Here is a 21,439-nt window from a genome sequence, read left to right as displayed (position 1 = left end):
CAAGACACTCCCATAATATCCTCTCTCTCCTTCCCTCTCTCTTTTTCTCAAACTCTATTTCTCCCTTGTTTAATCTCTAATATTCCTCTCTCTTCTTCTCCTCTTCTTTCTTTCTCTCTCCTCTCTCTCTTTCTCTCTCTCTCTCACTTGGTGGCATTATATCTCATAGACAGTATATGATTTCTTAATTGCATACTGAAAAGTCAATATTCTATGTACTGTGTATTTTAGACACAAATAATGATTTACTGCAGTCTATTTCAACACACATCTTCTGCAGATGCCACTGCTAGATAAGTATATTGCATCAATAGATTGAAATAACTACACACTGCAGATCGTTTAATTTAGAGTTTGCTCTTAGAATTAAGTAGTTTTTACTTTTATTTGACATTTTGCTTGACAAAGAACCCAACCAACCAACCACTGAACCTTTTTTACCCTCCCCTTTCCCCCAAAAAACACACACGTACGTACATGCACGCACACACACACACACTCCTGCATCTCAACACACTCCCTTTCTCTCACACAGCCCCTCCAACCCAACACGTGTGTGCATGCAGCAGCACACCTCCCTGTGTTGGATCATGATAATATAAATGCTACCTATCTATGCACACATGTACCAGGCCTTCTACCATATATCCGTCTCCTCCCCACACAGATACATGTTCATAAATTCTCATACCTTTTCATAAAATCATCATACATTTGATGTTGACTTCTCCTTTTTACTTGAAAGTTGACCATTGATCTTTCATTTATTGGATGGGTGAAGACCAGTTATATGGTGGGAACTCCAATCCACAAGGCACCACCATATTGCTCACATCTATATAATTATTTTAGATTATTGGTCACCTAATTGGTAGCTCATCTTTTAGATAATTGGTCGCTCTTATTGCCAAACCATTGGGCGATTAACTTTGCCATGGGTTGGATGAGGCTGCAAGAAGGTGTGTCTGTGTGATAGAAGTCCCCCCCCCCCCCCCCCCCCCCCCATCCCCTGGTCTTTGCACGGGAATGTAGCAATGCTCTTCAGACTAACATGCGCCCCCTGGTGTTTGCATGCAGTCATTGCATCCAGCAGATCCTGGAGGCGGTGCTACACTGCCATCAAATGGGCGTGGTGCACCGAGACCTGAAGGTGAGTGACAGGTATCACCTTACTGTCTGTATGTTGTCTCCTGTGTGTGTCCAATGTGTATGTGTGCGTGTGGGTAACTGTTGCCCCTTCAGCGTGTGTCCAGTGTGTCTATCCTCTATTTGTGTGTTGGTGTAAGTGACATTTTCCTGCATCACTGTTTGGATTGTAGCTTTAGATAAGGATTTTGTATCTTCTGTTATGCTGTAGCTTGTCAGGCCTACCCATTAGTTTGCATATTAAAAAAACAATCAAAAGCAGTCAGGTCAGATTCTCCACCTACTTTAGCACCATCTCTCTCTGCACCATGTGTTCTGTGACCTTTGGCCTATCTGGTTGTGTCATGCCAAATGCTGCTCCCCTATCTCTCTCCTGTTGTTGAAACAGCAGCTTTAACCCTTGCCAAATGCAGACCCTCTCTTTCCTGTCCTCTTGTTGAAACAGCACCTCTCCTAGTCTGTGGAGAATGCCAATATGCGTGCGTGTTACGCTAGCTGACTGATGGCTCTGCTATGCTTTGCTAAACTATGCTATGCTGTGCTGTACTATGCCAGCCCTCTCTTGGAACAGGGTTTGTTTCTCCTAGTCTTCAGGCTGCTGTATTAAAATGAGCCCCATGCTATTCTGTTTCCCAATAGCCTACGGATTTCTAAATGGCAATCGCTTTGTCCAATTTATTTGTCTCTATGGTGCTTCCAATGGAGTTGTATAGCTTCCAGTGAGACTGTATTTATAGATGAAACTACTGCAACAGAAGCAGTTGCCGTTTACTGAGTCTACTGTGATTGGCTTGCGGTCAGGGCAGTCCTTTCCTGTTCAGTCCTATCCTGTGTGTCTGTGTGTATGCTTGGGGGTCTGTGAGCAAGCTTGTGTGTTATTATAACTATTATTATTATATTATTATTATTATTATTAAAGCTATACCTTGTTTTTCATGATGCTAGTCTGCCGCTGTAGTCTATGGGCAATTCCACAGTAACAGAGTGATGCTGAGACTCAGATTTTTCACTTAAAAATGTATTTAAAATTAAAACCAATGATTGCAAAGTTAAATAAACCATAGAACTCTTTGCACAAGGACTACTTTGAACAATTTCCGCCATATTTTATTTTATTTTACAGAAACACATTTACTTGAACAGTGCAGATGGTGTCAGAATTACGGCACAAACAGAAAACAACACAATTCTGTTACCAAACTTTGCATCTGCACTATTGAAGGAAATATTTTTTTGTAAAATGTTTAATGGAAATTGTTAAAGAGCAACTATCCTTAAAAAACAACTTCTCATTTAGAAAACAGCCTATGTGGCGTCGATATGAGTCATAAACATTTTTTATACTCTCAATATTGACTACAAAGTGTAAATAAGAACATTTTGGTCATAAAAGTCAGTCTCATCCAAAATGGAGTTTGGAATTGGAATTGCCCTTTATGCTAATGCCAGTGGCCCCCGGGCCCCCGGGCTGTGGCAGCATTCCTCTTGAAGTAGTGTTGTGTTTATCAGAACTGTTGTGTCTATTTCTTTATTTAGCGGCCACACCTATCAGGTTACAGTCCGCAATACTGGGGCGGTTCACCCAGTAGGTCATAGTGTGATATGACTGAGGACAACCTCTGAGAGTATCTGAGTGGTGAGACGAACACTCCCGTCTTGGAAGCGCGAATCAGCAAATAACAAATCAAGTTGGGACCACCAAACAATTATGAATAATTGATTAGTGTGAAAAGTAAAGCACGACTACAAAGAAGGCACACTCTTCTGTTGATATGTTTCTTCTAAAGTCCCAAAACAGAGAAATTAGGCTAAATTACTTAATTACTCTGGTTTCACAATTGGATTGCCATTTCAATGGAGGCCTGTCTGCCCGTCTGTCTGTCTGTCTGCATCTCGTCTCTCTCTCCTCTCCTCCACTCCCTCAGAAGGAATCTGAGCAGATAGAGCCATGTCTGGAATGTTGCAACAGCTCCCACTCTGCTCCTGCGAAAGGAAAGATGGAGAAAGAGAGAGGGAGAAAGAGAAAGAGAGAGAGAGCTGGGAATCGTTCCATCCCAGACACCCACACACAGGCCCTCACTGCTCTCCAGCGCAGCAATCTCTCACACTCGCATTCCCTCACCTAACCCACTTTATTGTGTGTGTGGAGGGAAGGAGGGAGGGAAGGCGGGAAGGACCTAGATTTGTGTGTTGCTGCAGAGGGCTGCTATTATGCGATGTGCAGAGAAAGATGTTTGTCTGTCTCTGTGTCTGTCTGTCTGTGCGTGGTGAATTTCTGTGTGTTTGTGCGCGTGGCCTGGACATTGTGTTTGGATATTGAAATCTATTTATTGGAAGCTTGTAGTTAATCTAAATTCCACCCACAATCATAGCAGGGATTATCCTAGTGCTTGCAGTGTTGGCAAGTTTTAATTTTCTCCATACAAATGAGTAAACCCTGAATCATATGATGTGGCTGAGGGGGAGATGACACCAAGTAAGGTAACCGCCTCAGGATTACAGTTCCTCTCTCGTTCGTTTTCTCTTGCCCTCATTCTCTTTCTCTCTCTTCCTCTCCTTCGCTCTCTCTTTTGCTGTTTCTCTCTATCTCTCCCTTCACTCACTCGCTCTCTTTCTCTCGCTCTCTTCTATCTCTTTCCCTGTCTCTCTTTCACTCTCTTTTTCACTCTTCCTCCTTCTCTCTCTTTTGAGGTCTTTCTTTCTCTCTCTCTCCTTCTGTTCTCTCTCTCTCCTCTGCATCCGAGCAGCGCAGAGCCCAAGTTTTGTTGTTATTGCCACATTTGGGGTGGCGGGTAGCCTAGTGGTTAGAGCGTTGGACTAGTAACCGAAAGGTTACAATTTCGAATCCCCGAGCTGACAAGGTAAAAATCTGTCGTTCAGCCCCTGAACAAGGCAGTTAACCCACTGTTCCTAGGCCGTCATTGAAAATAAGAAGTTGTTCTTCACTGACTTGCCAAGGTAAAAAAGAAAATGCACAGTCAGTATTATTACGGCTCCAAACAAGTTAGGGAGAGAGGTAGAGAGAGGAGGGGGGGGGGGGGGGGTAATAATGAGACATAAAGAGGAAGACAGGCTGCAATGACATGAGCTACTGCAATGCAGGGTCAGCAGTGACACTGTTTAACACAGTGTTTATACCTCACACACTCTCTACAGGCGTGTGTTTGCGAGGGAAGTAACAGATAATGTGTGTCTGGGCTAGATAGTGCCTCACTCTCTATCATACAAACTAGCTAGGTGAAGTAAATATGCCAGAAGTCATCCTTTATACCTATCCAGTCCCTTCAGATCTGCAAACATCCAAGCAATGGGAACTAAGGCAAGGGAATAGGGTGACACATTTCTATTATGTAGAGTGATGTTAGGCTACAGTAGGTCTACAGCACAGTAGCCTTGCAGAGAGAGAGAGAGAGAGAGAGAGAGAGAGAGAGAGAGAGAGAGAGAGAGAGAGAGAGAGAGAGAGAGAGAGAGAGAGAGAGAGAGAGAGAGAGAGAGAGAGGGAGAGAAAGAGAGAAAAAAGAGAGAAACTGAGAAAAAGAGAGAGCGAAAGCAGAAGAACGAAAGAAAGAGAGAGAGGGAGAGAGACACGTACTGTACTGAGAGAGAGAGAGAGAGAGAGAGAGAGAGAGAGAGACAGTGGGGATAGCAGCCCTTTATTAGAGTCACCCTCTGACAGAGAGTAATGAGGCTGCTCTATCTGGGACAGAGAGAGAGGAGAGGGGTGGCACCACCAGCTCCCCACACCACACCACAGCCCAAACCAATATACCCTAAACCACAGCAAACTATAGGTGTTCCGGTGTGTGTGTTTTCATGTGGTACATCTATGTGTTTTTTCTGTTACTGTTTGTGTATGTGTGTAAATAAACTGGGTGGCCATCCACTATTAAACACCACAAGAGTGTTTGGATGTCTGTCTGTCTTCCGTCTCTCCCCCTTCTCCTTTCTCTTATAGTTCAAAGCAGGGTAACCTTAGCGCCCCTCTCCTCCCCTTAGCCAGAGAACCTGCTCCTGGCCAGCAAATGCAAGAATGCTGCCGTCAAGCTGGCTGACTTTGGCCTGGCCATCGAGGTACAGGGGGATCAGCAAGCCTGGTTTGGTACGTTCTGACCCTAGATCTGTGGTTCTACACCAGCATGTTTCCAACCTTTATTCATCCCACTAGGGGTGACGGTGCTAAGCTTGGAGTGAGGAGTTGTTTTTCTATTTGTGTGTTTGTTTGTGTGTGTGTGCGTGCGTGCGTGTGTGTGTATTGTCGTGCTGCAGGATTTGCTGGCACACCGGGATACCTGTCCCCTGAGGTTCTGAGAAAGGAGGCATATGGCAAACCTGTGGACATCTGGGCCTGCGGTGAGCATCTCACACATTTACACACACGCACACACACTCTTTTGGGCACACAGAAACATGCACACACAGAAATTATACACACATGTATACCTTCACACCCAGACACAAATGCTTGGACACAAAAGCAAAGTAAATATTAATAAAAAAATGCTGATTCTGTGTTTTTCTCCATCTGTGTGTTTCACTCTCTCTCTCGTTTTCAATCTCGCTCTCTCTCTCTTGCATTCTCTGTCTCTCACGCTCTCTCTGTCTCCCTTTCTCAGGGGTGATTCTGTATATCCTGCTGGTGGGCTACCCTCCCTTCTGGGACGAGGACCAGCACAAACTGTACCAACAGATTAAAGCCGGGGCATACGATGTGAGTTATACAAGATTGTACTAGGCCTGCTCTCCTCTCCATTGCTACCTGCTGTCCTCTCCTATCTTCTCTTGTCTCCTCTCCATTTTCTCTATTCTCCTCATCCCCTCACTCGATTCCTTTTCTCCGTTCCTTTCGTCATGTCCTCCTCTCTTTCTTTGTCCTTTCCTCTCCTCACTCCCCTCTACTTCTTAACTTTCTAACTGCCACACTGCTCTCTGTTTGCTTTCCTGTTCTCTCCTGTTCTCTCTTTCTTTCGCTCTTTTTCTTTTCCTCTCTTTTTGTACACCTCATCTTACTCACTTTACCCTCTCCCTATTTCGATCGTCCACTCTCTTCCCTACAGCGTCTCCTTTCTATCTCTTCCCCCGTTTCTTTTTTAGAAGTAACTAAATCACCTCATTAATAGTTTAGAGGAGCGAGAAAGTGCCTACAGTACCTTGAGCACACTAGTCCCATTTTAGGAAAGAATGTCATGGAGATTGTCATTGAGCTACGATGACGTTTAACACCCCAAAACCTATTATTAAAAGACACATTGTCCCAGATCGCTTGCGGACAATTTGCCGTCACATCCCAATGTTATATATTTATTTGTGAATACATTATTTATATGGGACATACATTATCTTAGTAAGGATGGTGCGATAGCACACTTTTACACCACATCTATAAACACAGTCTTATATGGAGAGGAGTACCCAGTATATTTACTAAGGGTATTACGCTGGCTGTGTGTCTGCTGGCTTTCTCTTCTGCCTGGTACTTAGTTATATAATTGATCATTCAATGTAATTGATTGGCCAGCGAGTGCACTCACCTGGGACCTGTTCAGAGCAGTGGAAAATTTGAAACATTGCTGATAGAATTGTATTGATTACCACTGTAATACTTTTCAATGATATAGTATTATATAGACAAATGGAGAGTCCAGAAGCCTAGAACCTGATCAAGCCAGGGTGTGTGTTTGTGTGTGTGTGTGTGCGTGTGTGTAGTTTCCCTCCCCAGAGTGGGACACAGTCACTCCAGAGGCTAAGAACCTGATTAACCAGATGTTGACCATCAACCCTGCCAAGAGGATCACCGCCCAGGAGGCCCTCAAACACCCATGGGTCTGCGTAAGTACACATGTCACTATGTATTGTAATATATCCAGGAGAGATAAACACCCACTCATATACATACACACAAAGGCGCAAAGATTTAACTAAGTCTCCGTGACTTTTGACTCATGTGACTTACATTCCCTCTGTTCTTTTCTCTCTCTCTATTTATCTATTTTTCTCTCTTTCTGTCTGTCTCTCTCTTTATCCCCCTGTCTCTTTATCTCTTTCTGTCTGTCTCTCTCTTTATCCCCCTGTCTCTCTCTCTCACACACAGCAACGTTCTACAGTGGCATCCATGATGCACAGACAGGAGACCGTGGAGTGCCTGAAGAAATTCAACGCCAGGAGGAAACTCAAGGTCAGTGGATGACTTTGGTATTCTGTGTCTGTTTCAATTCATTTGTGAGTGGTTTTCAGACCTCAAAAGTTTTCTTAAGTCAAGACGATTCCATGCCACTTGTTCTACAGCTATAGCTACAGCCTGTTTTGTAGCTATTTAGCTACATTGATATTGATTACTGCATTGTTGGGTTTAGAGCATGTAAGGCATCTCACTGTCATTAAAACTTGAAACTAGCTATATGCCTGAATCTCAAATGAATGGAAAAGATTTGCACAATATTATAATCTGAAGTGACTCTGTCATATAAAGCAGTCTTGGGTTGACCACCTCTCCTCTTTCTCCTTCCCTACCCTTTCCTCTCTTCTTCTCCTCTCTCAGGGGGCCGTTCTCACAGCTATGCTGGTTTCACGGAACTTCTCTGGTAAGTGTTGCGTCAACACACACACCTACTCTTTACTTCGTGTGGAACCCGCAAGGGTGTGGGGCTCTGGCTAGAAGTTGCCCTTAGGCACAGAGTCAGGATCAGCTAACTCTCCCTAAAGTCAAGGGGTAAAAGGCCACTGACAAGATGCACACAGATGTGGCAGCTATTTGGGAAGTTGAGTCCAGTAGCAAATATGTGCATTTTCAACAGTATATAACTCATTTTCATATGCTACACAATCAGCAGCGTGTCAGTCGGTCGGTCTGTCTGTCTGGGAGGTTGCTGCTTCAGTGAACATGAGTCACTGTGATCGTAACAGCAGGCCTTAAATTGTAAAATGATCTGAGGTCCTCCCCCGGCTTTATCCACACGCACACAAGCACCTACAGACACAAGCACGCACACCCGTGTGCCGCATCCCCACTCCAACACCCTCATCTCCTCAGGAAGAGGAGCCATTATTTAGAGTTAGGTCATCCAGGGATGAATCACAGAGAAGAGGTGGATATGAGAGACAGAGAGACGGATGGGGGAGAGCAAGGGGAGACGGGTTGATGGATAAGGTAGAAAGAGGAGAGGAAGAATGATGGATGAGGAGAGGAAGAATGATGGATGAGGGAAAGGGAGATGTGAGTGAAAAGGAGAGACGAGAGAAAGGGGGAGATACAGATGTAGGATCTTAATTTGATTACCCTGTTGCTGGAGAACTTTCCCGCATTGCAGGAAATGTAAAACGTGTAGTGTATTTGAGGTTTAAAAAGGCTTCTGAAGTTTGTAATTTCAACTTTGATTTTCCCTGACGAAAAATGCACCAACCACTACAAAAATGTCCATTAAGTATAGTACACATTAATAATTCACATTTCCTGTTGCTGCGGGATTATTTTCCCGCTGTAGCAAACTGGCTCAAATTAAGATCCTACATCTGTAGATAAGGGAGAGGGTGGAGAAGGCTTAAGAGATAGAGTAGGATGTGAAAGAGAGAATGAGAGGCGAGATGGGAGGGGGTCTTAGAAGGGATGGAAAGAGAGAGGGGCCGACAAGAGAAGTGAAAGATAAAGGCTTAGGTATCCTTGACATCTCCTTCTAACCCTTATGAACTGTTCCAGTCGGGTATTAGATGATGGTGTTAGATGTATCACTAGCTGTGTTCACTCCTAATAGTCACTTCGCAATGAACTCTGTTGATGCTTTATTTCAGTGTGTTGGTGGCAGTGATGTATAAAGTATAGAGGAAAATAACCTACATTGGGAGAACTTGGACAACTTATGTCTTCTGTCAGGAAGATATTGTGTTGGATTGTGTTTCTCTGTGTGCTCTATTAATCCGCCTCTCTTTTGGACTAATGAACCATATTTGTTTCCCTCTCTCCATTTCTTCCTTACTTCTCTGCCCTCTTCCCTCTATCCCTCCAACTTCCTCCTCTCCTCTTCCCTTCTCTCTACTATCCCCCCCCCGCTTTCTCTGTGGCGACTGTGTGTGTGGGACACAAACAGTCGGCTGTCGCTCCACCGCTCCAATCAGTATCACTGCCGCTGCGGCAGCTGCATCCGCGGCAGCGGGCTCCACCACTGGGCTGGTGGAACAAGGTAGCCCGGCACACCTGGGGGTGCTACCCTCCTCACTCCCTCCCTCTTTTCTCTTCTCTTCCTCTCCTTTCCTCCTAGCATGGGTGTTCAGAGCATGCCACTTTCATCGCCACACCTCATTGGCCACCTGGCCTCTTTCTCTCCACTCACATGCTATTTCCTCCTCTCCAGCTCCATCTCTCCATTCCTTCACTGCACATAGCAGCACAGTGGAGCATGCCTGACCCAACAAGACCCGTCCTTCTTCTCCCTTTCTGATCTCTCTTTCTCTCTCATTAATTTTCCTTCTAACACACCATTCCATACAGCTTCAATCCCATCTTCATTTGCCTCTTTTCATATAATACCTCTATTTCCTTCCTTGTTCCCCTGCTCTACCTCTTTCCTCAATTTTTCTCTGTTAATAACACTGGAAAGTTTACCCCCGTCATTTTAAGGATGGAACGGCCCATGTGCTGTCGATGAATGCTGCATGGGGCACTGGACTGGTGCATGCATTCTAACACAGGGGGTTACAGGGATATGACTCGTGGTTAACACAGTGAAAGATGCAAGGTTGGGGCTTCTCATGAAAAATAGTTTTTATATCTGTAACGATCCAAAGTTTGTGTATGACATAACAACAGAAGGATGCTAGTTTGCCAGTAGTTGAGTGTGTAATTGCACCACAATTGATGAATACAAATGCTATAGAATAACCACTACACAGTCTAGTGTAGGGAAAGATTCTATCAGTCTTCTAAGTACATTTTATTGTTAGTTACTGTACTGTATGTTCAGCAATACTAGCATTGGCTAACTGTTCAATTTAATGTATATAATGTTTACAGCGTAGGGATAGAGCTGATGCAATCAGCTTTGCTGTCCTCTCCACTTCCCACTGTCTCCACAAGACTGATCAAATATTGCAACTTCATACTGACCTGTCTGTCTCTCCACATTAGATCTACTCCTCCTCCACTAGAGAGACAGAGATAGACGCACAGGATCCACAGGATACAGTTAGCCTCCCAAGAGGCAAAAAGAAGTTCACTGAAATGTTTCTTCTTATGAAAAACCTAAATAATTCTGGCTTGATGCCTTCATCAGGATGCTTACAGACTGGCACAAGATGGACAGTCAGGTACAAGACAGACAGGTACAAGACAGGCAGACATATACCGAATGGCACAAGACAGACAGACATATACAGTGGCACAAGACAGACAGACAGACAGGCAAAGGTTTTTACAAATCAGCCTCCATCCTTGCTTCTTCCTGTAGGGCCTGCTATTTACAGGAATGTAAGTGACCATCTTAATGGGTATTAACCAATATGACCCATTGTCTTCTTTCTCTTAATCTCTTCCTCCCCTCTTTCCTTCCTTCCTTCTTGCTTCTGTAATTTGTGGCAAGGTAAGGAGCCTTCTTGCTTCCTCTACAGCACGGGTAAGCAACCCTGGTCCTGGAGTGACGAAGGCACTTCATGTTTTTGATTTAACCGATCTGGAAGACCAAGTGTGTTGAATTTAGTCAATCACTGAACTGATCAATTAGCTCAGTTGGTCAGGTGTGGTGCCTAGTTGGAACAAAATCCTGCAGTACCTAGGGCACTCCAGGAACAGGGTTTCCTACCCCTGCTCTACAGGGTTTAAGAACAGCATGACCTTTGGGTTTACAGGTTGGGGTAAAACACCATGGAATTCTACTTTTTCTCATTTTATGGAATCTATCTGAGCGATCTGAGAGTGAATGTAACTGCAACCAATGATGTATGTAAACACAAAGAGGGCTAAATAGTGTTTGTCTATGACTGCAACTCAGTGGTTGTTCTGCAGCTCAGACCACTTCCATTCTAGAGTCTGTCTAAGCTTTCTGAAAGTGTTCCAGAAGCTTCTATTTATTCAGATAGAATGCTCTGGTCTGTTCTATAGTGGAAGGAAAAACAATGTCCGTTTATTGGAATAAATATTGTGTGAAAAATGCTGGGGCAAAAGCATCCCTCTTCTCTCTTCCATCCATCCCTCTCTATCTTTCTTTCTCTCTGAGACTTCAAACAAGATGCGAGAATGCACTTGACACTTATGTCCCTTAATGAAAACATGCCAGTGAGAGGCAGTGGAGGAAAACTCCACACAAATCCTACCGCTCTTGACATTCGAACAGTGCTCTTTGGATAACAGAGCTGGGCCCAGTTTCCCGATAGCAATGGAATTTAGGCTTACGAGTGTTTTAATGATGCATCTTTCCTACAGAGGCCCGAAAATGTAACGTGTTTCCCAAAACACCACGCAGAGAGAACGTTCGCTAAGTGCATCGTTGAGGCGTGTCGATACTGAAAGGATCGAAAGAAAGGCAGTGCTGCTCTCGGATCTGCTTTCTCCATTCAAATCTTACCTTAACTTTATAATTATTCCACAATACTGCCGACGGATCTGCTCCTAGAGAGATATCACCTATGGCTGCAAATATGGAGGCTGCTTATTCTAATGCATATCTTATAATAATACACTAAATTAAGATTTGTGCTCATTGTGCACGGTAGGCTACACATCATGAAATATATTGATGAGAAAATGATAGAGAGCCAAATACAAGGAAATTGAATGAAAACCGTGATGCAGTCATCTCGGGTTTTCATTTGAAGCATAATTTTATAATTCGCTTGTGTGTAACAATGCAAAGACATTGGTAACATTGTATTTGTTGTCCACTTTGAAGTTATCGGCAGTCACAGAAAGACAGATAAACATATTGATTCTATGTTTAACAGAGATCTTCTGTGTATAAGGTGAAAGACTTGTGCGTAATGAAGAGAAATCAGAGTCGTGTTGGAGCTTGGAACACAAGCATTTCGCTACACCCGCAATAACATCTGGTAAATATGTGTATGTGACAAATAAAATTACATTTGATTTGATATAAAGTGACCTGGTATGGAACGCATCGAACCGTTGAGTCATAGTAATTAGGTTTCTCCAAAACTGCTCTCTGATGCCTCTGATGCTCATTAGTAGCCTACCAAACTTGCTAATGGCCAGTCTCTAATGCCCGGTACTCGGCGCTCTATTGTCCCTTTAATGACTCTGACATCAATGCAAATGCTATTGAAAATCAAATCAAACACTTCACGAGAACCCTGGCAGTCAGAGTTTGAGCGGAATAGGGTCACCTGTAGCGCAGCGAGAGCCAGCTCCTCATAGCTGGTTGATACATGGAATAAAATACGTGCTCCTGTTGCGCAACATTTCTATAGGCTATGCTATGCAATTGCGTGAGAAAACAGATTTGACGGCCTCTATTAAAAAGAGGATCCCATCAGCATTCTATATGCCTACTATATTTATTTCTCAACTTTCCATATATTAAGCACATTGCTTCTCTTTTACAGCCGGAGTAGCCTACCTGGCTGCCATGAAAAAGGAACCATGGGAAAAGCGTCCTCCATTTGCTATTCAAGTGCATACGGATTACGTCTTTTTTACCCCCTGCCCTTGTTCCGACAGGTGTATGATAACGGCTCATTCTAAATCAAAACTAATTCCGCACATATTATTTAGTATATATAAAGACAACATTAAATTGACAATAGTCTGAATGGTGAGTATATTATTACTTGTGAATGAGGCCCAGTGCGACTTTTTCAAATCATAATGTAGTCACATGCATCATGTTGCCTAGCCCATAGGCCTATATGTTTTGATAAGGTTTGTATCGCAAATGTCCAAATAACTTAAAAAGTAGCCAATAGGCACAAGACCCCTGGAACATTGTTGGAGAGCCAATTAGCCTACAGAGCCTAGTGAAACATCTTCTTATAAGCCCAGCCACTGCGCAATAATGTGTGAAAACAGAGTTTTAACTGGCCAGCTTTCTCACTCAAGGACATTCAGAGACTTGGGTACCTTCATTGATGATTCCAAATCAGGTCCAATCAATTGAATTTACCACAGGTGGACTCCAATCAAGTTGTCGAAACATCTCAAGGATGATCAATGAAAACAGGATGCTCCTGGGCTACATTTTGAGTCTCATAGCAAAGGGTCTGAGTACTTATTTAAATAAGTTATTTCAGTTTTTTTTATTTTAATGAATTTACAAAAAAATCCATTAAACCTGTTTTTGCTTTGTCATTATGGGGTATTGTGTGTAGATTGATGAGGGGGAAAATAATTTAATCCATTTTAAAATAAGGCTGTAACGTAATACAGTTTGTAAAAAGTAAAGGGGTCTGAATACTTTCCAAATGCACTGTATATTTTTTGCTAAATTCTTTAAAAATTAAGCTCATTAATCCGCTTTACAAACGGTGTAGCCCACCTAGCATATCAAAAACATAATTGCACGTAACCTCCATTCGCTATTCGAGTGCAGGCTACGGATTATTATATTATTTTTTTGTCGGCCATTCTGAATAAGAAATAAATCCACACATATATATTAGTAGGCTATATGTAAAGACCAGATTATATTGAAAATCGTCTGTGAGAATATTATCAAGTCCTTGTCAAACTGTGAAGGAGAAACTGATGAAGTGTGTGCAGTCTGCGCAAGAACCACAGCAGAGCGCTTCCCTTTCATACAACTTTTTTGTAATCATTAGTTGCATCATGCAGGCTTAAAATGTATTAGAAATCAACACATATTTCCATAAAGTTTGTATCCCAACTAAAGTTGCATAAATAACTATGGAGGACCTGGGGCCGGATTCACAAAACCTTCTTAAGAAGAAATGTCTTCTTAACTGGCATTTTTTCCTTAACTATAGACTTAAGAAAAAAGTTAAACAAAGTTGCTATTCCTCAATAAAGTTATTGGAAATGTTCCTAAGAAAAAAGTTAAGAAGAAATGTGATTCTTGAAAATGATGCTTTAGGATATCTTCTTGGAAATGTACTTAACTTTACGACAGCTAAACCCTTGTCTTGAGACGAATGGGTACTTTTGTAACCATTAATGTTTTCTTGCGCCACAGAAACAGTTGGCTACCGGATATTTAAATACAGCAAGAATACAAATTAAACACGCATTATCTAGCTAGCTAGTAATTAAATAATATGTTACAATATTCGAGAAGTGTTAAATAGCTAGCGCTATCTCGTCAATTTGCAAAGAAGAACTTGGCTAACTTAGCTAACGCTAACGTTAACGACTTGATGTCGGACCACTTATTTGTTACGGCGTCACTATCCCTTGCCATACCCCTAATGGGAGAGACAGACTCGGCCTTTCTCGCCCATCCTCTCTTTTTGGTCTCTGCAGTTATCAAGTCTCCCCAACGGCAACCTTTTCCTGGCTGCTATTTCCTCCACCATCACTTCAAGCTCTTGTTTACTGAAGTTTTTATTGCACTTTCCTTGGTTATCCATTTTTGGTTTTGATGTACAGTAGCTAACATTAGTCTGATGGCTATAATGTGTGAAAAATTATGTTTTTTTGTTTGTGTGTAAAGGGTTCGCGAGCCAACTAAAACATTTTTATTCTCGAGACATAAAGCAAAAAAAAGAAATGTAATAAAATTGAAATACCAACACTTTATTATAGTGGGCCAAATCCTATCATCCGTGTCACATAGGCTTATTTATTGGTTTCAAGCACGTCACTAATGTCAATGCCACATAAGAAGATATTTACGAAGTTCTTAAGAAAGATATTTATGAAGTTCCTAAGAAAACTATGAATTCCTAAGAACATTTTGAGGAATTGCATTTACAAACTATCTTATGAACTTTTTTTAAGCAGCTTAAGCTTTCTCGGAAGTAATGCTTTGTGAATCGGCCCGTTTCTTTGTTAACTGCTCAAAACAGAATAGCCGTGTGTGCTCAGTCCCTCTGAAATTGTTTGGGGGAAAATATCCTTTCTATTTTATTCACCTATAATCAATTGTATTGTTCTTATGGCATAGCCAGATCAGGGCCTGACATAAGGACGACTCTGAATATGCTATTCTGTTCTTCTGACATTTTCTTCATGTCATAATATTTATTTAGACCTACCTAAAATAATGAATTTATTACGAAGCTGTGGAGCTTCTCAAAGTAATGTGTTCTTCACCTCAAACGGCAATCAAACAAAGTCTGTTTTTACATCCATTGAGAATGACTATAGTTCCTCAATGGATTTTTTTTTCTTCAGCTCGCTCCCTTTTCATAACCACTCAGCGTGGAAGGGAAAAATATCATGCTCATGCTCTGCTCCCTTGCGCAAAATAGCCTACAGCTGTTTCTGTCGGCTTCATGGCTTTAGGCTATGCTTAGAAGCCAGAGATGCAAAACGTATTTGTTAATTAACGGTCAATTACCGTGAGACAGGCAGTTGTTTGCATGACAATAACCGGCTGACAAAATGTCATGACCGCCACAGCCCTACTTTTGGGAAATAGCTCGGAGATTTAATGATGCTCATATGAAGGTTCAAGCGATGAACTTAGCCTTAAGATGCTTTTGGGAAACAGGGCCCATGTGATTATCGTGCTGCCCGATGTACCTAGTAAACGGAGGAATTTGCACATTTAGCTATCTGTATGCTGGTAAAAATGAGTTTCTATATCAATTGAGGAAGATGGAAAGAGGAATGGGATACTGTGTAGGAAGGAAGGGGAAAAGCAGAGGAAAATAAATTGCGAGTTGCATTATCCTCTTGTCTTTCATTCTGTCTTCCTTTCCCTCTGTCTCTCTCTCTGTCTCTCTCTCTGTCTCTCTCTCCACACCCACCACCATGTTTTGACTTCTAAAGAGCGGGCTCTCCTGTCTCATCGCCATCTCCTCTCCTCTCGTGGCCTCAAGCACACTTTGAACAGGCTTCTCTTGCTTGCTTCCAATTCCTCCAGAAATTAGTTTCTCATGGAAGTCAAACCTCTATTTAAAATTCACTGCAGATTTGTGTGCATTGTGTGTAGATAGAGAGAGCTAGACAGAGCTACACAGAGAGAGAGAGAGAGAGAGAGAGGGGAGAGCATGAGCTATATAGAGAGAGCTAAAAAGGAGGAGAGAAGAGAATAATCCAGAATGCCAGAAATAGCGTTTTATGTAATGTGGTAGTGTTGATGTTGTGATAGGATGTGATTAGACTGTCAATGTGACTCAGGCCTTTAAAAGTAGCAGTGGAGCTGATGATGTCTAGTAGAGTTAGGGGAGTGAGACTGGGACAGTCTTACTCTGACAGGTATAGAGCCCACCTGCTTGATGAGACAATGTTGATTGACAGCGAGGTAAAGGATGCACAAGTACAGTGAGATGCCGCGTGTGTGTGTTGGGAGGCAGGGTTGGGTAGGTCACTTTCTAAATGTAGTCCGTTACAGTTACTGGTTACCTGTCCAAAATTGTAATCATTAACGTAACTTTTGGATTACCCAAACTCAATATTGTAATCTGATTACTTCCGGTTACTTTTAGATTACTTTGCCCTTCAGAGCCATTAAAAGAAGAAAACAATTTATATTACCAATTGAACAACATTTATTGCAGGATAAATCAATGTTAGAGTGTGCATAGCTGGCCATAAATTGATGTTGAATTTTACTTTATGGGATGGTTATGTAGGCTTCTTGTAACCCATTGCTTTCTATTGATAATACAATTAGGCCATATCTTTACATTTAAAAAACAAAGTCTATCAGATTTTCAGTCATTCCAATGAATTTAATGACCCTTGTTCTTCAACTTGGAAATATAGATTGGCCCAATTGTTTTAGCTGGACATAGCCCAAAAACTAAGGACTTAATAACCTACTCTGTTGTTTATGTTTTGTTGTCATGGAGGACTGATTGGGGTCATTGCTTCGAGTTGAAAAAGAAATGCTGCTCTCATGGAATGGCATGCTTTGAGCACTACCGAAATGTGCTATTTGCGTGTGAAAAAATGCTGAATTTGCTATAGGCCTATTGTTTTTTTTTTATGTTTACGTGTGCAAGTTTGAGCATGTGACCGTTAGACCTATGGATTTTTTGGGGGACTTGGCACAAATTCGATTTAGGATTACATTTGTGAACAGCCATCCACAACAACCACAATTGCGCTATATAGTGATATTCTTATCACACACATATAGCTACACGCTACACAACTGTCCTTTTTACCTCCAAGCGTTTATTCAAATTGGATGTATAACCTTTGGGTGCCGACAGCAGTCGCACCATTGGAAGACATAGCTTGGACTGACGCCTACAAAAGCCTATTCCTGCTCTCTTCCCGCGATCCATCAAATGCATTTGGTGTGTCGTTATAGTGGTCTCTGACAAACTCAGAAACAAACTTAAACCTGCGCCTTTTTTTTTTGTTGCTGATTTGAATGTCATTGAGAAAACAGAAAGGTGTCATTGTTCTTTGTAAACATCCTTTCTGAAGTTAAAAGTAATCCTAGAAGTAAGCATCTAGTTTTTCAAAAGTATCCGATTGCACATTTTCGCTGGTAATGTAATGGATGGAGGACCCATTTTGGACTCTAGCCCTGAAGGGGACCAGGGGGACAAACTCCAGAATCTGTCTCTTTCTCTCCAAAATTCGTTTTCTATCTCTGCCTCATTAACTAATTAACCAGTTTCCTAAAATGAGGTTCTGTTGCCCACGGCAACAACCCACATCAACCCTCGCTGGGCCTAACCCAGGAACAAGTATGTGTGTGTGTCTGTTTCTATTACATAGGTTTACACGTGTGTGTGTGTGTCCTGGTGAAGTAGTTGGAGAGGATACTGACTGTTGTCTGTATGACATTTCCCCTGTTGCTGAGGATTATGGGTATTGTGCTAATCGGACTACTGCCCATAGTATCAGTGAACACACCTCCTCTACTCTCCTCTCCCACTAGGAGGATGTAATAGTTTAGTCCAATAAGGGAATAACACATTGTCCACTCTTAATGTTATTGTCCTACCAACAATGGTACTTAGGAAGCCGTCTATTGTTGTGTTTTAATGAACATTGTGCTTCTCAAGTAGTTATATAAGTGGTCCGTCAATTGAATCATGTCACAGATGACTACCTTGTCCCCTTGCTACCACAATGCTAGTAATTAATGCCTCTAAGCTCCTACTGTCTTTGATTCTCTTTCACCTCCAGCGTTACAATACACAGTTAAATTAACTTTCCTATCTTGTCAATAAAAGGCCTCAGTTGCCTTCTGTTTGAATTGCAGTCCAATGAACATGACTCCTACAGGTTGATGCCGCTGTCTCTATGTGATCTCTCCTGTGTTCTCTCTGCGTCTCTGACCTGCTGTCGCTCTTCTTTTGTTTCCTATTGCAGCAGCCAAAAGTTTGCTCAACAAGAAGGCAGATGTCAAGGTAAGGCCCTGTTCAATTTACACGTTCCTGCTCCAAACCTTCCCATCTTCCTCCTCCTCTTTCTCTTCGTTTAACTTATCAGGGGTTTAGGCCCTGGGGCCGGATTCACAAAACCTTCTTAAGAAGATATTTCTTCTTAATTGCCTTTTTTCCCTTAACTATAGACTTGTGAAGAAAGTTAAACAAAGTTACTATTCCTCAATAAAGTTCTTGGAAATGTTCTTCATTTTTCCCCTATGTTTCTTCCTGAGAAAAAAGGTAAGAAGATAATAAGGTTTTAGGATTTCTTCTTGGAAATGTACTTAGCTTTAGGACCGCTAAACCCGTGTCTTGAGACGAATGGGTACTTTTGTAACCATAAACGTTTTATTGCACCACAGACACAGTTGGCTACCGGATATTTAAATACAGCAAGAAAACAAATGAAACATGCTAGCTAGTAATTAACAATATATTACAATATTCCAGAAGTGTTTAATATCTAGCACTATCTTGTCAATTTACAAAGAATAACTTGGCTAACTTAGCTAACGTTAATGTCGTTAGATATGTTGGCTATAGTGTCGTTACGCGTTAGCTAGCTAGCTAACGTAGCTACCTAACTTACCGGTCGCACAGTCCCTCTACCACCATCTCTATGATGGACGACACCTTCTCCTCCAGCTGGTCCACATAAATGGTCTCTCAGTTCCCTTCTTCTTAGCAGCCGACTTGATGTCGGAGGACTTCCTTTTTACGGCGTCACTGTCCCTTGCTATACCCCTGATGGGAGAGACAGACTCGGCCACTCTCGCCCATCCTCTCTTTTTGGTCTCAAGTCTCCCCAACGGCAACCTTTTCCTGGCTGCTATTTCCTCCACCATCACTTCAAGCTCTTTGTTTGCTTAAGTTTTTATTGCGCTTTCCTTGGTTATCCACTGTTGGTTTTGATATAGCTAGTCTGATGGCTGTAATGTGTGAACAATAACAAAATAACCAAATCCTATCATCCCTGTCACATAGACGTATTTATTGGTTTCAAGCACGTCGCTAATGTCAATGCCACATAAGAAGATATTTACGAAGTTCTGAAAGGTATTTTCAAAGTTCCTGAGAAAACGACGGATTCCCAACAACATTTTGAGGAATTGCATTTACGAACCATCTTATAACCTTCTTATTTATTTTCTTCAGGAATTTTAAAGTTTTTTCGTAAGTCATGTTTTGTGAATCCAGCCCCTGGTTCTTTTCCTCTTCTCTATTCCCTCTCTGGTTGTGGCTATCTCTCTCCCCCCCACCCTCACTCCCTCTCTCGCTCCCTCTCTCTACATCTCTTTCTCTGCTTTTGCTTAGCTTGCGTGTTTCTGTGTAGCTGAAAGTGTCTCTTGCTCAGTGATTCGTGAATGTCCTGTCTTGATGTCAGTGTGTGCTGTGGTGGCTGACTGTGGTGTGTGTGTGTGTGTGGGAGAGAGTGTTGACTCAATTTGCAACCATCACAAAATAGTGGTTTCAAGTGTAGAGTGTGCATCCGTTCATGCCTGTGTCTCCTCATTGCACCCCGTCTTTTACGCTTTTTTGTTAATTTTATGCCATCTGTCACTCCAGCATTCTTTCTTTCTCTTTTTCCCCCCCATCTCATCCCTCTGTTCTTTTCTTTTCCACCTCCCCCTCTATCACGGTTTCCATTTCCGGCTCACCCCATCTGCTCTTTAACCATTTGAAACCCTCTCCGGCTGGCTGACGAGCCTTAATGAATCTCTGTCACCATCCTCACCCCATCTCACCTAATGCACCAACACATTGTTGCGCGCATTGTGCGTGCATGTGTGCATGTGTATGTGGGCGGGGGAAAGGCAGAGCGGATGGAGGTTGGGGAATAGTATGAGCATGTTTGTTCTTGTGAGTATGTAAATTAGGGAGCTTGTGTACGTGTTTGTGTGTGTGTGTGTGTGTGTGTGTGTGTGTGCACGTGTGTGTTTGTGTGTATGTGTGTGTGTGTGCTCAGTAGGGAATGTGACACCAGTTCCAGGAATAGCCATGAGTCTGAACCCTGGAAACTGACCGGCCAGAAATAGACTCTCTCTCTCTCTCTCAAACACAAACACACAACACACACTTCCCCTGCTCTTCTCTGTGCCACGCTCATCATTGCCTAGCAACAGACCCCCCCCCCCCCCCGACAAACTCAGCCTAACAGTTTTAAAATATTTCAATTGTGTTCTTCTTTCCTCCCCCCTCTCTTTCTCTCTCTTTGCTCCCTCTCTCATAATTATTTCCCTGTTTGTATCGCTCCTCTGACCCAGATCCTTGTGTCCTCTGTTCTTTCTTGCTCTGTAATGCAGAACCGGACAGCACCTGACGTTTTCCACACCAGTCAAACACCAGCTTCAGCCGCGTTGTGCTCTCTTCTCTTCTGTGCTGTTCTGGCACTAGCTGCTACTGCACTGCTGTGAGGCTGCTGTATCGCATGCCTCCAATAGAGTTCCAGACACTTGTAGAATCTATGCCAAGGCGCATTGAAGCTGTTCTGGTGGCGTGTGGTGGCCCAGCGCCCTATTAAGACACTACGTTGGTGTTTCCGTTATTTTGTCAGTTACCTGTAGATTGCAAATGCAGTTTAAAGGTTATTGTTCTGCTTTTTAATCATAATGGATGCCACTTTTGAATGTGTATTAAATTGATATTTTCCTTCATAATAGATGAGACATGACAATGGTGTCCATGAGTTCATCTGACTTAGGGGAAGTAGATAACGGCCCAAATCCTGAAGTATCCCTTTAACAAATCAGTTATATAGCTTTTCTTTGCGACGTAATTGTTTCTCCCTCCTGCTCTTTTCTCCACGAAAGACTCTTTTCCTTCTTTCCTCATCACAAGAGAACGA

General features: G+C 42.5%; 1 protein-coding gene across 16 annotated transcripts in view; it reads left to right on the top strand.

Moving 5' to 3' along the window:
* The window catches only part of camk2b1 (calcium/calmodulin-dependent protein kinase (CaM kinase) II beta 1), an 87,039-nt gene that overhangs the window by 44,410 nt on the left and 21,190 nt on the right, over positions 1-21,439 (top strand). For 5 of the 16 annotated variants that reach the window (XM_055920407.1, XM_055920402.1, XM_055920397.1 and 2 more), the window contains exons 6-14: positions 1,078-1,150; positions 5,143-5,245; positions 5,413-5,496; positions 5,760-5,854; positions 6,850-6,972; positions 7,235-7,318; positions 7,682-7,724; positions 9,225-9,317; positions 18,539-18,576. In XM_055920407.1, coding sequence (XP_055776382.1) covers positions 1,078-1,150; positions 5,143-5,245; positions 5,413-5,496; positions 5,760-5,854; positions 6,850-6,972; positions 7,235-7,318; positions 7,682-7,724; positions 9,225-9,317; positions 18,539-18,576 — 736 coding nt within the window. The remainder of the gene's footprint in view (positions 1-1,077; positions 1,151-5,142; positions 5,246-5,412; positions 5,497-5,759; positions 5,855-6,849; positions 6,973-7,234; positions 7,319-7,681; positions 7,725-9,224; positions 9,318-18,538; positions 18,577-21,439) is intronic. The other 11 variants (XM_055920399.1, XM_055920403.1, XM_055920408.1 and 8 more) reach the window with 4 other exon arrangements.

This window comes from Salvelinus fontinalis, chromosome 4 (genome assembly GCF_029448725.1).
Source record: "Salvelinus fontinalis isolate EN_2023a chromosome 4, ASM2944872v1, whole genome shotgun sequence".
In the NCBI taxonomy this organism is placed as follows: domain Eukaryota; kingdom Metazoa; phylum Chordata; class Actinopteri; order Salmoniformes; family Salmonidae; genus Salvelinus; species Salvelinus fontinalis.
This window is presented reverse-complemented; position numbering and strand designations above follow the sequence as displayed.